Genomic DNA, 17,210 nt, shown 5'->3' with positions numbered 1-17,210 from the left:
TGCATATGAACCCGAATAATCTGTATAAATTAACTCAGTATTCAAATAACCTTTATTTATAAATTAAAATGCAAAAAATAAAATATTGCTTTCTGTTAAATTGAATTGTTCTTCCGAATTCTACTCATTGCAACTAATTTTGATGTCTACCACGTGAAATTTATATTATTTGGTTTAAATTTCCTTTGATTCTTAATTAGTCGTGTTGGATTTTCTTTAAGTTTTCCATTTTTCATCAATTTATTTGATTTTTTTTATATGTGTTTAAATAGGTGAGTAATGTATCTTACATGCCAATTTGTGTTTTTTTTTTCAGTTTTTGTAATTTAAAAAAAAAATCATTTGTATTTTATTTTTTAATTTAAAAAAAAATGTTTACTTATTAAATCAGTACTGCGTGTTAATTTATGATTTTCTCATTATTTTTTTTTAATTTAGTTTATATATTATTTATTTTTATCCATTTTAAACTAACATCAAATTTAATTTTTATATAAATATTATATTAATATTTTATTAAAATTAATATAAAAACTTAAAAAATAATATTTTAAAAAAATAGTGAAACTTGATTATTTTAATATTAAAAAGATTTTATATATATAGTTTTGTTATACGATCTAAAAATATATTTTTAGAGTTTAGTCTTTTTATATAGTTACTTATTTAGTTTTTTTTATCTATTTTTTGTTTTTACTTATTAATGATCATGATGGTATAATTTTATCTTTATTGTGATGATTATATATAGATAAAACATTTTTTATGATTGGTATTTTAAAATTGTTTGAGATGTCTTCAAATTCTTTATACAGTTAAATTACTTGTTTAATATGGTATGTAGTTTGATTTAATCTATTTTACATGTGTTTTGAAAGTTTGAAGAATTTTTCAAAAGAAGCCTTTTAGAATTTATGAAACAAAATTTTTTAGTACAATTTTCATAATAGAATTTTTAGAATAAGATTTATGGAACGAGCTTTCCAACACATATATAATAACTTTTGGAACAAATTTTAGGAATAAGCTTTTTAGAACAAGCTTTCCATAAAATGTGTTTCAGATTGAGCTTTTTATAACGATTTTTTTTTGTTTCAAATCATGCTTTCTCTTATCTTCTTCGTTTGTAGTGGAGAACAAAAATGTAATAGTAGTGATGTAACCTCAGTGACAGCAGCAGAGGTAATGAAAACAGTGTAATGACAGTTACGAACTTACGACAAAAACAACAGTGACATGGTACAGCTAGGAAGGGTATTTTAATATTTTTCTCTTAATACGGGTAGCAGTTAGTAATAATGGAGGTGGCAGAAAGAACATTCGAATTAGAAATTTAAACCAGTCTTTTGAGCAAACCCAATCTGGGTGTTGGTCTGTTTCTGTATCTTTTTACTATTCTTTTTTATTCCAAAAATATTTTACACTTCTCCACTATTTTTTTTTATTTCAAAAATACCTTATACCTTCTCACTATATTCAGTCATCTTTTTCTTTCTCTCTCCACATTAGTGGAACATTCACATGGTTCAGATTTAAACTTGTGATATATTACAAAATTTTATTTACACTTTCCCTTAAATAAGTTTGATTCAATCTTATTTTCATTGTTCAATAATTTTTTTCTTCTCCAAATTACTTAATAAATGGTAAAATTTTGTTCTAAATTTCTAGAAAAATGTTTATATATATGTGTTTTTTTTTACATTTAATATCTATAATTTTAACATTATATTATGTTTTAACTTACCGACATGTTTGACTCAAATAATTTGAATAAAATATTTAATTTATTAGATAAATAATATAAAAATATTATTAAATACTTAAAATATAAAAAAAAAGTTATTTGTTAAAGATTTTGAATTTATTTAGTTCTTTCGTCATTATAAAGTTAGTATATAATAATAATAATAATAATAATATATTATTTACTATTAATATTATTATGTTTATTATTTTGTAAAAATTTATAAAATGGAAGTGGTAAAAGCACTAATATTGAAGTTTCCTCTGAATTTTATATTTTGCAATATATCACAAGTTTAAATATAAGCCATATGAATGCTCCATTAATGCAGAAAGAGAAAGAGAAATATTGTTGAGGATAGTGGGGAGGTGTAGGGTATTTTTGGAATAAAAGAAAATAGTGAGGATGTGTAGAATATGTTTGGAATAAAAAAAATAGTGGAAAGATGCAGAAACACTTGGGACGGTGGAGGGAGCAACACCCACCCAATCCAAGAAAAAATATCATGTGGTCATTCTAGACAGCTTCTAACATATGTATATTTCTTCATACACCCCATATAAATAATAATCTTGTTTCACTCTTTTAAGATTGTGCAATTAGGACTTAAAAATGACTTCTCGATTGTATAATTTAAAAGATTTCTAGATTGTAAAATTCGTAAAGTGAAAAATGATTTTGAGAAGTTGAAGAGGGTTAAGAAAAAAAAAATAGTTTTTGAATTGTATAACTTAGAAATCATGTGACTTTTGGATTACACAATAAAAAAGTTATTTTACTCATTTTTAATTGTTGAATTGTGTAATTTGAGAGTCTTCTATATATACATATATATAAAAACAAAAGCTTTAGAATTATACAGTCCATAAATTATTTTTGACTTTTTAAATTACACATTTTAAAAATTTATTAACTTTGAGATTGCATAAACCACAATTTTTTTATATGGATGAAAAAGAAATGTACGGATTCATTAGTGTATTTGAAGTATACCAATTCTGATCTAAAGTATTATTGAGTGAAACAAAGGACAATAGTGTATTTATGAAAGCAAATTCGAAATAATACATATTTAGAAGAATTTATTTATAGTTTAGAATTGTTTAAGTCTATAATTTTAGACTTGTAATAACTTGAATACATGTTTCAGAAAAGTTATGAAAATGACATGACTTTTCAAAATCGTTTTTGACTTATTTCGATAATTGTTCATAATTTCAATTACTTAACAAATTATAATTTAATTTTGTCTTCAATGAGAAGCATCTTATACTTAAGTATACTTAAGTAGGGAAAAGCTGAGATAAGAACCACTATTAGTCGTCATAGTCGATTAATTTTTTGAAGCTTCAGTTAATATGGTGTCATTAATAACTTTTTCTTTATGGTATTTCTAGTGAGAAAATTGCTCCCTCCACCACCCCAAATACTCCTTCCACCTCCACACTATTTTTCTTATTCTAAAAATACCCTACATTAATTTAATTTTATTTATTCTTTTTAATATCCTAAATTCCCTACACCCCTTTACTTTTTGCAGAAGACACAAGGAAAATCTTGGGAAGCACATGGTCTTCACGCTCCTACACCAGTTCCTACGCCATTGAAGGGCAAGGAAAGCCCAAGGTGGAGTGTGGGTTCATGAGTGTTTCTGCTGAATGGGACCGGGGAAAACTCCTGCTACCTTCGCCCGGAAACACTCTTCCTCCTCCGATCTGTTCTTCTTCCTTCACTCCTGACGCTCGTTCTTTCACTCTCCTCACGCTCGTTCACAATCTCCTCACGCTCGTTCTCCACGCAAATGGGTTGACCTGCAGCAAACACTCCCACGCTCAAGTCAGAATGGGCTATTAGCAAGTCTATGTAATTATCACAGAACAGAGAGTTTACCTTCTCCTTTGACTGCTATTTATATAATTTCAAAGAATATTACCCATTAATGTACCTTTTAATGGCTTTCAATGCGCATCTTAAATACTCGACAACGACCGTTACCTCATTAACTAATCATTCATGAGCCTTCAACTGCTGTCTCCAGCCCATAGCTTTAGGTGTTCGCCCGACTGGTCGTATTGCTCCTAAGAGACCCGATCGGACGTATCAGGCTGAGACACCCGATCCGATATATTAGCTTTGCTTCTACCCGATCGGCACTGTCTAAAACCTTCCCGGTCGGTTGCCCGCCCTCGGTAGTAACAATGAGTCTGTACAAGACGAAAGGTGCATACATGGCGAGTCTGTACAAGACGAAAGGCGCACACGTGATGAGTCTGTCAGAGTCCGTTTGGAGGAAGTAAAGAGACTCGTCAATCTGTACAGAGGCGAAGAGTTAAGCATTACCATGACAAGACACAGCCTGGGAGCGACGTTGGCGCTATTGGTGGCCGATGAAATAAGCACGTGTTGAGCCGGAGTTCCACTGATGGCTTTTTTTGGTTCGGTGGGCCGCGCGGGGGGAACAAGGCCTTCGGCGATCGCGTGACGACGAAGAACGTGGAAGTTTTGTGAATAGTGAATTCGCAGGATGTGATTACGCGTCTCCCTGAGATATTCGTGAGCGAGGAGCTTGAAGAGAAAATATGGAGAGTGGGAGGGGGAGTGTTGGAGGAGACAACATCGTTGGCTTACTCACACGTGGGAAGTGAGTTGTGCATGAAGACGAAGATGTTGTCGTTCCTTAAGTCGGACGCGGACATGGCATGTTGCCATGATTTGGAGGCATACTTGCATTTGGTGGATGGATTCCTGGCGTCGAATTGTCTGTTCAAAGCGAATGCAAAGAGAAGCTAGGCGAGGTTGATGCAAGATCAAAGCGACAATGCAAGATCAAAACTGTCGTTCAGTACCCAACTCCCAACCCGGAAACCCTTTATCCTCTTTTCCTCCTACCACTCAAACCCGAGAACAACCCATCCTTCCTCTACTTCTTCTCTTCTTTCTTCTGTTCTACGCACAAAATTCTCTCTCTTTTGTTGCCAAACCAACTCTTGCAAGCTCACTTAAATGAACTCACCCAATACCCAAACGTTGTTAATTTGAGTCACCCACAACTACCACTGTAATACTTTTCTCTTGTGCAATCACTACATGTGGTTGAACGGATGTCATCATCCGTGGACCTTCAATTTTTAAACGGATGTCAACATCCATGGACGAATATCGACATCCGTTTATCCTTTAACGGATGTCGATATCTGTCCATGGATGTTAACATCCGTTTAAGAATCCAACACATATTCATATCCGTTTAAATATTAGTGAAGGACAAAAGATGAATGAGGAGGTGCAGGGAGCCGTGTGTGGTGGTACAGGGAGTAAGATCCTTCTAGTGATGTTAGTGTTGGCATGAGATCACAATGATTGGTAATGTTTATTTGTTATTCAATTCATACAAGAAAATCTAATTTCTTATTATTTATTTAAAAACATTTACAATTTTTTAAAAACTTGTAAATATTCATATTTCTATCAATATTTGAAAAAATAATTCATAAATTTTAAAATAAAATTATAAAAAATATAAAAATATTACAGTGTCATCTTTGTGCCCATGCTTACCCTCATTATTGGATTTGATGCTTGGGATCAACATTGAGTTGAATTTGATGTCATTTTTCTTGAGTGAATGGTAACAATTTCGCTAATAATACTCTTTGTTGGTGTACCAACAAAATTACCACATGGTCGTCCTTCTATACGGTTCTCCCATGGTCGTCTTTCCAGGTTGACCTCCCAGGTTGTCCACCGTCCTCTCTCTTTCCATGGTTGTCCACATAGGCTGAGTCAACTAGTAGTGACTCATTAAGCTCTTAATGTAGATTAAGATTTGATTGAGTTGTCATTAGGCCAACGAAAAATAAAGGTCCACCACAACTAGTATAAATAAAGGTATCAGGTATGACTTTAAGGACACGATGCACATTATATGCATCACTTACTTAGCTAACCATTCGGCTATATTTACTAACTTGAGCGTCGGAGTACCTTTGACAGGTGCCCGTCTACTCGGCTTGGACAAGGAGAAGGGAGAGCAAGCAATGTAACTTGGAGGATGGAGGACCACTAGGGAGCTCGTCCAGTCTTCAAGACAACCTGGAGTGCTTTGAGTAAGGGACTTCAACCCTATACCCAAACAGTTGGTAAGAATTATTGATCAAGCTTCAAAATTTAGACATTGTTGATTTACTCAATATATTTCTTTCCTCTGTGATCTAAAAGTTAAACATTATTTCAATTAAATCTTTGGTTAATGGTGTTGATACATGCAAGAAAGAAACCATTACGAAGAAGCTTAATTAATTTCATAATTAAACTTTTTCGATGTAGTCTTATAGTAACTACCAATATTGTAATCATTGTTGTACAAAATAAGATTCCTAAAGCTCGTCGACCGGTGAGGAGTGACCTCCCATCAAATCATTTCTTCAGCCTAGGAAAGTCCTAAGACTCCTAGAGCTTACCGACTGGTGAGGAGCGATCTCGCACAGGACCATTCCTTCAACCTAGGAAGGTTCTAAGACTCTTAGAGCTCACTGATCAGTTAATAATGTTTCAAAGTGAACTCTCATTGCATCGTCATTTATACGGCAACGTTTCCAGTGAACTCTTAGAGCTCATCGATCGGGCAAAATAGAGAAGAATGAAGACTTAAAGCGCATCGAAAACAGACTCCCTAATACAACACGAACGACTTCTCTCAAGTTCACAATAATCCATGCGCACATCTTCCAATAAAGAGCTTGCTTGGACTTGGGGGACTTGTGTAATGTATGACCACCTGGTGAGTCAAGGATCGGGCGATCGGCTATCCAGCGAGGAAGTGACCAGTCGGTCCATAACAGTAATTAATTGAAAATTAATCTGAGCTATAATAGTTATTAATAGGCACTTAAGACGAATAATAATCATTAATTGAAGATTAATAGGAACAATGAAAGTCATTTATTGGTGATTATGAGTTAGGCATAATAGTAAACTCATTATAATATTTATAAATATATGTCTTACAGAAAAGGCAAGTAACTCTAATTACTCATCTTTATTTCTTTATTACAAAAATGATTGAGTAATCACTAGCTTCAGTATCGAAGTGTCTTTCACAGGTACCCATTCCCACGACTTCTACGGGAGGAGAATGAGCGAACAACGTAATTTGGATAATGTAGGATCATCAAGAAGGAGAATGAGCGATGACACAATTTAGATAATGTAGGATCATCAAGAAGTCCATTCGTTCTATAGAACAACTTTGAATGCTTTGAATAAGGATCTCAACTCCTACCCAAAACAAATTATAAAAACATAAAGACTAATTATAATAATACATAAATACTACAATTATAATACATAAATACTACAATTATAATACATAAAAGTAGTTTCTTTTTAATTAATTATTTTTAACTATTTTTAAAATCGCCTTCAAAGAGTTCAAAATGAGGAAGTGGGAAGAGTGCAAAGAGTGCAAGGATAAAAACTAACATTACCATGTGTTCTGATATTTGAAATATAATATTATATAATTATCAGCATTATCAATTCAAACAACAATTTTTGTGTATACGCATAAATGAAGTTATTATTATTTATCCAATATTTAATATCATTATATTAAATTAATGTCTCACAAAAAAATCACAATATTTAATTTTAATTTTTAATTTTTAAAATATAACAAATTATGGATCATGTTTTGTTACAGACTTTCAAATATAAAAACTGCTTTTTACTTATTACTTCTACATAAATTAAAATTACATTATATATATATATATATATATATATATATATATATATATATATATATATATATATATATATATATATATATATATATATATATATATATATTAACAAAAATATTTAATTTTTAAAAATGACAGAGCAACTCAAACATATATTTACCATCAATCTTTATTTAGTTTTCCAATTAAAAAAACTTTAAGAATGTAAATCAATGATCATACTTTATCGGTTAGTATTTCTAGTTTTACATATATATTTCAATTTTTTAACAAAAATAAAATTACTAGTATGTATACACTTATTTGATTTACAAATATTAATAACTTATATTATAATATAAATATTTAAAAAATATAAGCATACGTACAATATATAATAATAAATAATTTTTAAATTAATATATAAAATAATAAAATAAAACAATTTAAAACACGAATATTTTACTATAGCACATGTACAATATTATTAATATATATATATATAATATGTATGTATGTATCTTTTTTCAACAATATATATAGAAATGAATATTATACTTTACTCAAAATAAATATAATTTTATATGATTATTATTATCTATTGATTATTACATTATTACTTATTATAACATTTAAAATTTTGAACTAGCACCTATGTTTTGGCTAGTAAAAATAAGAATAATATACATGTTTTGATTTTAGTATAATAAATAAAAAACTACAATTTTATACAACAAACTTAATTCCGTTAATTTTATTAATAACTAATCACTATAAATTTCGTTTTTAATAATTTTTACATGTGTTTTGTTTTCTTTTTAAAATTAAAATTTTTAATAGTGTCCTTAATGTAAGGATAAACCAATGTTGAGTATTATCTCAATCATTAATATATTAAACAAAATTAACAAATAAAAAAATGATTTAAGAATTTACACTTTAGTTTTATTTTACAACAAAAAAAAATACTTTAATATTTATTTTCATTCTGTGAATACATTTATCATTTATAAATGTAATTAATCGGCCTAAAGTTCAATTATCATTTATAACTCAGCTTGATATCATTTATTAAAAAGAAATTCCTTTTTTTCTACATTTTTTTTCAATTTTTTTAAATAAAAGTTTTAAAATTAAAATGATTATTTTACTGATTTTATTGTATTTAAGTGATTTTTTTTAATTTTATCTGTTTTTAATTTGACTGTTTTTTAAAATTTAATAACTTTTTAATTAAAAAATTATTTACAAAATAAATAAAATCTAGTTAAAAAATTAAAAAAATTACTCATTTAATTTTATAGTTTATACTTATATATAAATAAAATGTTTTTCTTTGTGCATAATTTTTATTTCTACTTATCTTTTATAAGATAATCATTAACTTATTTCTTAAAAAATCTAATTGTTAGCTGATTTTGAAATATTTAGAGAATTACGTATAACTGGCACAAGAAACTGAAGCAAAATATCAAGGAAATTCATAAACTGCGAATTGCAGACCAACACAGAAACACCATGCCAATTTTGAACCTTGACGTGATCACGGTCACAAATGAGGAGAAAATTCTTGCTCACTGGAGACAATTTTGACAATATACATAAAGATTTAATTGTTTTGCAGCCAAAATCAATGCAGAATCGAAATTTTATTAATAATGAACCAATCATCAAACAAATCAAATTAAGGAAATAGCAAAATTACGGGAACCAATCTCTGTCATGTCCATACGGAGAAAGTTCTGAAACCACTAGCATAATCTAACATAAATGCATGTCTCAAATAGGCGAAATCAAGCTTGGAGCATAGTGAAACGAGAAGATGTTAAAGAGGATGAACTGGAAGATACCTTCAATACGTTCTACCTTATTATCCTTCAAATTAAAGACAATGAAATCGCGATACCCCATCTTTGAATATGTGAGCAACAATAGATCACCAGACATGCACAAAATTCGCAGGTTGCTGTTATGTTCATTGATCTGAAGACTCTTATAACTCACACTCAGCAAGTGAGTCCAAGATGTTTCATCTCGAACGTCCTTCAATACCAAAACATCAAAGTCGGTCTTCCCACAATGAGAAAAACAAAGACAACCATTCAAAACTCCGATAGAATTCGCGTAAGGTTTTTACAGGGGAGTTCAGGCACCGACAAATATCTGCATGTATCGTTATTTAGATCATACGACAATATTCGTAGCTTCATCCTCGATTCTTCAGAAAAAAAGCCTAACCAGTTAACAGTGCCATTAAGAAAGTGTCCATTACTGTCAAAACTGTGAAAAGTCGAATAATTTATCATAGTACGTCTCCAACATACGTCACCCATGCAGTAAACCCACACACTCGTTCGCCGTTGACCGGTATGAAAAAGAATTATCACCACCTTGTAACTGTCTCTCCGATCATCGTACCCAAACCCAAAATTCTTACGATAGAGAAAATCAGTGTTGTACGCAAAATTCTTATGATAGGTTAAACCAGTGTCGTAACTGAGACGCAAGCTTGGTGAAGGTCTGGAGGAAATCTTGGTGACAGGGTTCCAAAAGTTGACCCAGTGCTCTTCAGATTCATCGGTGGAAACAGAGTCATGTGTGGAAAGCAGACCATTGCAAGAACCGAATAAAATTCTACGGCATTTGGGGGAGTGGCCGATACTATCACGAAAAGTGGGTACAGGGTTTTGGATTAAAGAAGATACAGAGAAGAATGAAGCCATGAAACATTGCTTCTCGTGTTCCCTTCTCAGCATTAATAGGAGTTGTGGGTTTCTGGAAAGGTGTAATTTCACAAGACAGGTATCGGATATAAGGAATTTCCATGTCTTTGAAACGCACCTGAATCGCCCGAGACTCGTTACAGGAAGCCATGAAAGAATTTCCACTATGAGATCATCATCGAGTATTCTATCAGAAGAAATCGTCGCCATCTTCCTCCCAAAACCCTAGCATTAGTCTCCCTGTAGACTGTGTGACTCTGTGTTAGTATTTTTAAAATATTTGTATGTATATATAATAATAATAATAATAATAATAATAATAATAATAATAAAATAATAATAATAAGAGTAAGTAGTTCAATGTTAATGGTAGAAGTTATAAATTTAATATAAAAAAATCTGTAAATTTTATACAAAAATATCTCAAAAAAAGTTGTTAGTTTTATAAAACGTTAAATAACAAAATTTGATTAAAAATAAATTCTTAAAAATTGGATTAAAATTTCGAATAAAATTTAATTTTATTTTTATTTTTTACTAAAAAATTAAAAGATAAAAAATATATTTACTTTTTTTTAATTATATTTACTATTTTTGTTGTAAAAAAATAAAATGTACAAAAATATCATGTATTTTTCTTAATGTAAAAGAAATTTAATAAAGTATCTTATATTTTTAAAAATTGTGTATGTATTTTTCCAACTTCTTTATTCTCTTATAAACTATTTATTCTCTATTTATATGATAATTTTAAAGCCAAAACTTTAAATATTTAAAATAATGTCATGCTTAAAATGAAAAAATATAAAATAAATAAATTATATAAATAAATATGTATTAAAAAGTATATTAAATTTAAAATTTATATACATGGCAATTAAATTTTAAATTACTTAAACAAAAGTGTATAATAAAGTTCAGGACATAAGGAATATCGTCACTTTTTTTCTTCTTTTCAAAACATCACTCCTCGTCCGGTGTATTCTTCAATATTATTTAATTAATGTTACAATTGACAGCATCAATTAAAATATCATAAATAAAATATTATTTAATAATATTGACTTATTAAATAATATTATCGATATTGATAATTAAAATAAAAATTATTAAAGCCTTTGACTTGTTAAATAATATTTAATAAAAAATTAATTTATTAAATTATAAACTTGTTCATTTTAATCATTTTTTGACACTCGAACTAAGTTAATTTGTATTCAAAATTTAAGGAACTAATTTAACAAAATACTCTAATCTTGGTAGCATTTCAATCATACATTTCATATCTCGGAAGTTGTATTCCAAATTTAAAGCACAAATTTAACAAAATATTCTAATTTTTGTAGCATTTCAATCATACATTTTATATCTCAAAAGTTGTTAATGGATTATAAATGAACAAGAAGAAATTATAATCATACGCAATTAAATACTTAAAATTAAGATTAACCGGAACACATTTGTAATAAATTGCAAAAAATTAACATATATTTTAGTAAAAATTTGGGAAAGTTGCAAATTAATTTTATAGTCCTAGTTTTATGAAATTAATTTATTTTAATCATTTTACACACATGTCACATCATGTTCGAACTAAGTTAATTTGTATTCGAAATTTAAGGAACTATTTTAACAAAATACTCTAATTTTGGTAGCATTTCAATCATACATTTTATATCTTGGAAGTTGTATTCAAAATTTAAGGAACGAATTTAACAAAATATTCTAACTTTGGTAGCATTTCAATCATACATTTTATATCTCAGAAGATGTTAACAGATTATAAATAAACAAGAAGAAATTATAATCATACGCAATTAAATCGTTAAAATTAAGATTAAACGGGAACACATTTGTAGTAAATTGCGAAAAATTAACATTTATTTTTGTAAAAATTTGAGAAAGTGCAAATTAAATTTATAGTCCTAGTTTTATGAAATTAATTTATTTTAATCATTTTACACACATGTCACATCATGTTCGAACTAAGTTAATTTGTATTCGAAATTTAAGGAACTATTTTAACAAAATACTCTAATTTTGGTAGCATTTCAATCATACATTTCATATCTTGGAAGTTGTATTCAAAATTTAAGGAATGAATTTAACAAAATATTCTAATTTTGGTAGCATTTCAATCATACATTTTATATCTCATAAGTTGTTAACAGATTATAAATGAACAAGAAGAAATTATAATCATACGCAATTAAATCGTTAAAATTAAGATTAAACAGGAACACATTTGTAATAAATTGCGAAAAATTAACATATATTTTGGTAAAAATTTGGGAAAGTGCAAATTAATTTTATAGTCCTTATTTTATGAAATTAATTTATTTTAATCGTTTTACACACATGTCACATCATGTTCGAACTAAGTTAATTTGTATTCGAAATTTAAGGAACTAATTTAACAAAATACTCTAATTTTGGTAGCATTTCAATCGTACATTTATATCTTGGAAGTTGTATATAAAATTTAAGGAACGAATTTAACAAAATATTCTAATTTTGGTAGCATTTCAATCATACATTTTATATTTCATAAGTTGTTAACAGATTATAAATGAACAAGAAGAAATTATAATCATGCGTAACTAAATCGTTAAAATTAAGATTAAACGGGAAAAATTTGGAAAAGTTTGAATTAATATTGTAGTCATAATTTTATGAAATTGATTTATTTTAGTCATTTTAGACATACGTGGTGTTCGAACTAAATTAACTTGTATTTGAAATTTAAGAAACGAATTTAACAAAATACTGTAATTTTAATAACATTTCAATCATACATTTCATACATTTTATACCTGAATAGTTATTAACTGTATTTTTTAAATAAATTATAAATGAATAAGAAGTTATAATCATGCACAATTAAATAGCTAAAATTAATATTAAACGGGAATACATTTGTATCAATTGTGAAAAAATCCACATTTATTTTGGTAAAAAAATTGGAAAGTACGAATTAATTTTGTAGTGATAGTTTTCTGACTTTCATTAAAAGTCTCTTATGTGCACGAGGTTAGATGTTGATCTTACATTACAATCTCATTCATTTATTTTTGCAAAATGTAATTTACATTATTGCAAACAAACTCCAAATTTGAGTTGTTCTATTTCAGAGAGAGAAAAAAAACTAATTGAATACGGTGTGAATTTTGTTATACTCGACTTTCCATTTTAAGTAGATCAATATCTTCACAATAACATGCCTTAGAATTTCGTAGTCATTCTTCAGTAGATGTACACGTTTATCAGCTCAATGACATTGGCATCTCCCAACCGTGTTTCTACTCAATATTCAGTGTCAAGTTCCTTCCACATTCAAACCAAACCATCAATCTCAAACTTTGGCCTGACTAATAGTTATAGCTTTCGATTTAGTGGTAAACGTTCGATCCAACAAATTCTCCATTTCTAAGTAAATTAATCCCCAAAATATAACTTTAGTATCCTTACAAAATATAGACAAATAGAACAAAGAAGGTTCTCTAATTTCTTTATCATAACTTACGCATTCAGACCAATGAAAGATGAACTGCAGAGTGTCATGTAGAAAGGGAACTTTTTGATATGACATGAAAAGATATTCCATTTTGTTGAAGCCTTTCCTGGAGATCAGTTGCACCAAATACAATCCCAGGAGTGTAAACTCCTCCCTTTGGTAGATTCTCTCTTTGGCTGTGAAGAATAAGAGCACACTGAATCAGAATTATAGGGGTGCTCACATATCCCATTTCAGGTCCCATTACTCTTGTAATAATTTCCATGTCAGGTTTCTTCTTTCCCTCTGCAGCAAGCCTCTCATTGCTGAAACCATCTCCAATAAACCACATCTTAAATGAAGCACTCGCAATCTCCTCTTCAGAAGGTCCATTCTTGCTGAACCCTCCAAAGGTGAAGATGGAAGGATATTTCAACAAAAGCCATCTTCCAAAAGAGAATCTTCCCAAAACACCAATCAGTATTCCGATCATAATAAATCCAAACATGTGCAGCAAAGATTTTGAGCCCAGTTTCACTCCAAAATGAGCCGGCTTCACAGATGACCAGAAGGCTTTCCTTTTCTCAACCATCTCTTCACTCTCATTCATCCCAGGTAGTCCGTCAGGGGATTCAGTTAGAGTTGAAAGAGTTCTTCCAACAAGAGTTGCATCTGCTGATGGTAGTGTTACACCCCACATGCCTATTTTCTTCTGGTGTTCTATTATTTCTCCCTTAGGTGGGGGCCCAGGAATCTGCAACCATGCATGGGTAAGAAAAGTTGGCAAATAACACATGATAAAAATGGACAACTAGTTTTAAGATTATAAACGCAATTTGAAGGGTATATATCCTAGAATATATACTCTAGCATTAGTGTTCTCTGTCAAAAACAATACAAAGTTCCATGAACATGATCACATTAAGTTAATCACAATTTTAGATGATGATGGATAATTGATTTTTTTAAAAGAAATGAAAATCAACAACCAGCACAAGTAACTCAATGATCATAATACTATGATGCCCAGTCGAAGAGATTGTGTGTAGTGTGAGGAATGAAGACCAGATATCTCAAGCATCTTGAGGGTTCTCAAAAACTGTTATATATTGCAGGTTGCAGGCAAACATTGTCGTTTGAGTTCTGTGAACTCTGTTTACTGTATCTTGAACTCTATGAAGGGTAGAAATAAAAACCAAAAAATATTCCAATCATATCAAAATTCATGAGTAGGTGATATGAATTAGTGAGTTTAATAATTGTCAGTGTAAGAGTTTTTTACACTGTCAAGCAAGGGTGACTCTTACAATATGAGCTAGCTTTTGAGATTGATTTAATGGTTTGTTTAGACAAGTTTCTCCACAAGCACTTGCCCGAGAGAGAAATAAGAAGAAAAAAATGAGATGAGTTTCTCCATCAGCTAAAATTATGTTACACAAGTTAAAAATACGAAAATAGAAACTTATAGAAGAGATCTTTTACATATTAGCATAAGCATAACCTGATTTTAACTTTTGGAGAAATTAATTTTACTTTTTCTCCCAAAAGGTGCTTATGAAAAAATTTGTCCAAACAGACAAAAATTCTAGAACTCAACAAGCATGTATGATTGTTAGTGGAAGAGATAACATTATGAGTTGTTCATTCTTTTAAATTCTCAGCAGCTATATTCCTAATTCAAAACCCAACAAACAAGAATGAAGAACACAAAATCGAATTAAATTCAAGTGAACCTCAACTCTCTCTTCAAGATTGTGTCATCATGGTATCATAACATTGAAGAACTCAACTTCTAAGAATCAACAAAACTTGTCACATAATACATATGAAAACTTGTGATTGGAAGACAGTGTAAAAGGGAGATCTCTACATGAATGATTTCTCCTTTGCTAGTTCATTTCTCCCTCTTATCCACCACCATGGAATTCAATTCTTCTGCAGGTATGATTTCCACTGATCAAATCTCAGATGCTAAACCTAATCTAATTATCTATTGCTACTCAGAATCCCAATAAACAATAAAGAAGAATGCACAAGAAATTGAATTAAATTCAAGTGAAATAAACCACTCCAATCAAAATTTGTGCTTATCATTACTATCACATCATATCATATCATACCTTAGGTTTTACTCTGATGACTCTACGCTGTTCAATCTCCTTCAAATCCTTGACAGCCATAACCGCAGACTCAAACGTTCCAAAATTCCCCACAATCCTCCTCTCTGACTCCAAGCCAAGATACGCCTCCACCATGTTGGGCCGGGCCGGGCCCACCCACTGCCTCGAGTGGAACAAAAACCCCATCTCCGCCGGCACCGAGTCAAACCCACAAGCCGAAACCACCAAAGCTCCGTTCTTTACAGCCTGCACATGGTGTTCACGCTCCATGCGCTCCATGAACTCGGCCTCGCCGGTGATGTCGAGGTAGTCGCAGCCGGCGGCTACACACGCGGCGACAACGGGCGCCCCGTGGCGGCGGAAGGGGCCGACGCAGTTGAGGAGGATGCGCGCGCGGTCACATAGCGCCCGGAGGGAGGCGGCGTCGGCGGTGTCGGCGGCAAGGATGGGGATGGGAGGTGGCGGATTGGGCCTGGCAGCCCAGTTGAGAGTTTGGGCCAATTTGGAGGTGTCGCGGCCCGCTATGGCGATGGAGTTGAAATTGGTGAGGAATTTTAGGGCTTCTCTAAGAACATGCTTGCCGGTGAAACCAGAGGCTCCGAGGATTACAATGTCGAACTTTGAGGTTGGTGCTGACACTGCCATGTCTTTTTCTTTCTCACTTTTCACTTCTTCACATGAACACATGAACAACAAAAACACACTTCATGGAGTTCCTTTGATTTTTGCAAGAGAATTGTTAATGGTTGAAAGCTCAAATCTTGGATATCATGATGTAAGTGATTCTTTTGGGTATGAATTTAAGTATAATTTTTAAGATTGGGTTTTGTTTCTTTAATTGACCTGTTTTGTACCTGATTGAATATGAAAATGATTAATTAGCACGCATAAATTATGTGATTTTCATTTCAACTGTCAACTACCATAAAATCTGTCACAAATCAGTTTCCAAGACTCAAACTTTCACTGGCTTTCTTTTTCTTTTCAAGTTGTACGGTTAATAATCTTAATTTACAAAAATCAATGAGATAGTTTGGTTTAATATTTAATCTGATTCTAAAAGATACAAAAAAGTAATCATCAATTGATAATAAGAACTACTAAGAGTGTAATATCACTTATTCCAATTACAAAAAAAAAAACACACACGTATATATAATAAAAATTTCTATCTCTTAATCACTCTTCGTTTATCATAATATAATTCAACTTTGACCTGAAATATTATCTGTATAATATTACAACTAAAAATGACACAAACAATAAAATATGGAATGTTAATATATTTTTTGAAAGTAAAAAATATACATTTCTAAAGTTCAATATTCATGATTACATATTTTCACGTTCATTAGTTAATTAATATCATTTAATCAAAACATTAATAATAATTGACATTACCTC

The 17,210-nt window shown here is 30.4% G+C and overlaps 2 protein-coding genes across 2 annotated transcripts; both read right to left on the bottom strand.

Annotated features, from left to right (window-relative positions):
- Positions 1-8,948: 8,948 nt before the first annotated feature.
- On the bottom strand, positions 8,949-10,439 carry LOC108345224 (F-box/kelch-repeat protein At3g23880). Its single transcript, XM_017583806.2, has one exon. The coding sequence runs from the start codon at positions 10,401-10,403 to the stop codon at positions 9,573-9,575; it is 831 nt and encodes a 276-aa protein (XP_017439295.1). The 5' UTR covers positions 10,404-10,439; the 3' UTR covers positions 8,949-9,572.
- A 3,142-nt stretch (positions 10,440-13,581) lies between these two features.
- Positions 13,582-16,621, bottom strand: LOC108344659 (probable mitochondrial saccharopine dehydrogenase-like oxidoreductase At5g39410). Its single transcript, XM_017583101.2, has 2 exons — positions 15,807-16,621; positions 13,582-14,440 (listed from the first exon to the last, which is right to left on the bottom strand). Exons 1-2 carry the CDS (start codon positions 16,491-16,493, stop codon positions 13,751-13,753), a joined length of 1,377 nt encoding a protein of 458 aa, XP_017438590.1. The 5' UTR covers positions 16,494-16,621; the 3' UTR covers positions 13,582-13,750.
- Between the last annotated feature and the right edge of the window lie 589 nt (positions 16,622-17,210).

This window comes from Vigna angularis, chromosome 8, assembly GCF_016808095.1.
Source record: "Vigna angularis cultivar LongXiaoDou No.4 chromosome 8, ASM1680809v1, whole genome shotgun sequence".
Lineage (NCBI taxonomy): Eukaryota > Viridiplantae > Streptophyta > Magnoliopsida > Fabales > Fabaceae > Vigna > Vigna angularis.
Note: the sequence above shows the minus strand (reverse complement) of the source record. Positions and strands in the feature narration are given on the sequence as shown.

Coding starts and splice junctions, on each gene's coding strand:
- LOC108345224 (XM_017583806.2), bottom strand. CDS start 10,403: ATGGCGACGATTTCTTCTGATAGAATACTCGATGATGATCTCATAGTG.
- LOC108344659 (XM_017583101.2), bottom strand. CDS start 16,493: ATGTGTTCATGTGAAGAAGTGAAAAGTGAGAAAGAAAAAGACATGGCA. Junction 14,441..15,806: donor TCATCAGAGTAAAACCTAAG/GTATGATATGAT, acceptor GCATGGTTGCAG/ATTCCTGGGCCCCCACCTAA.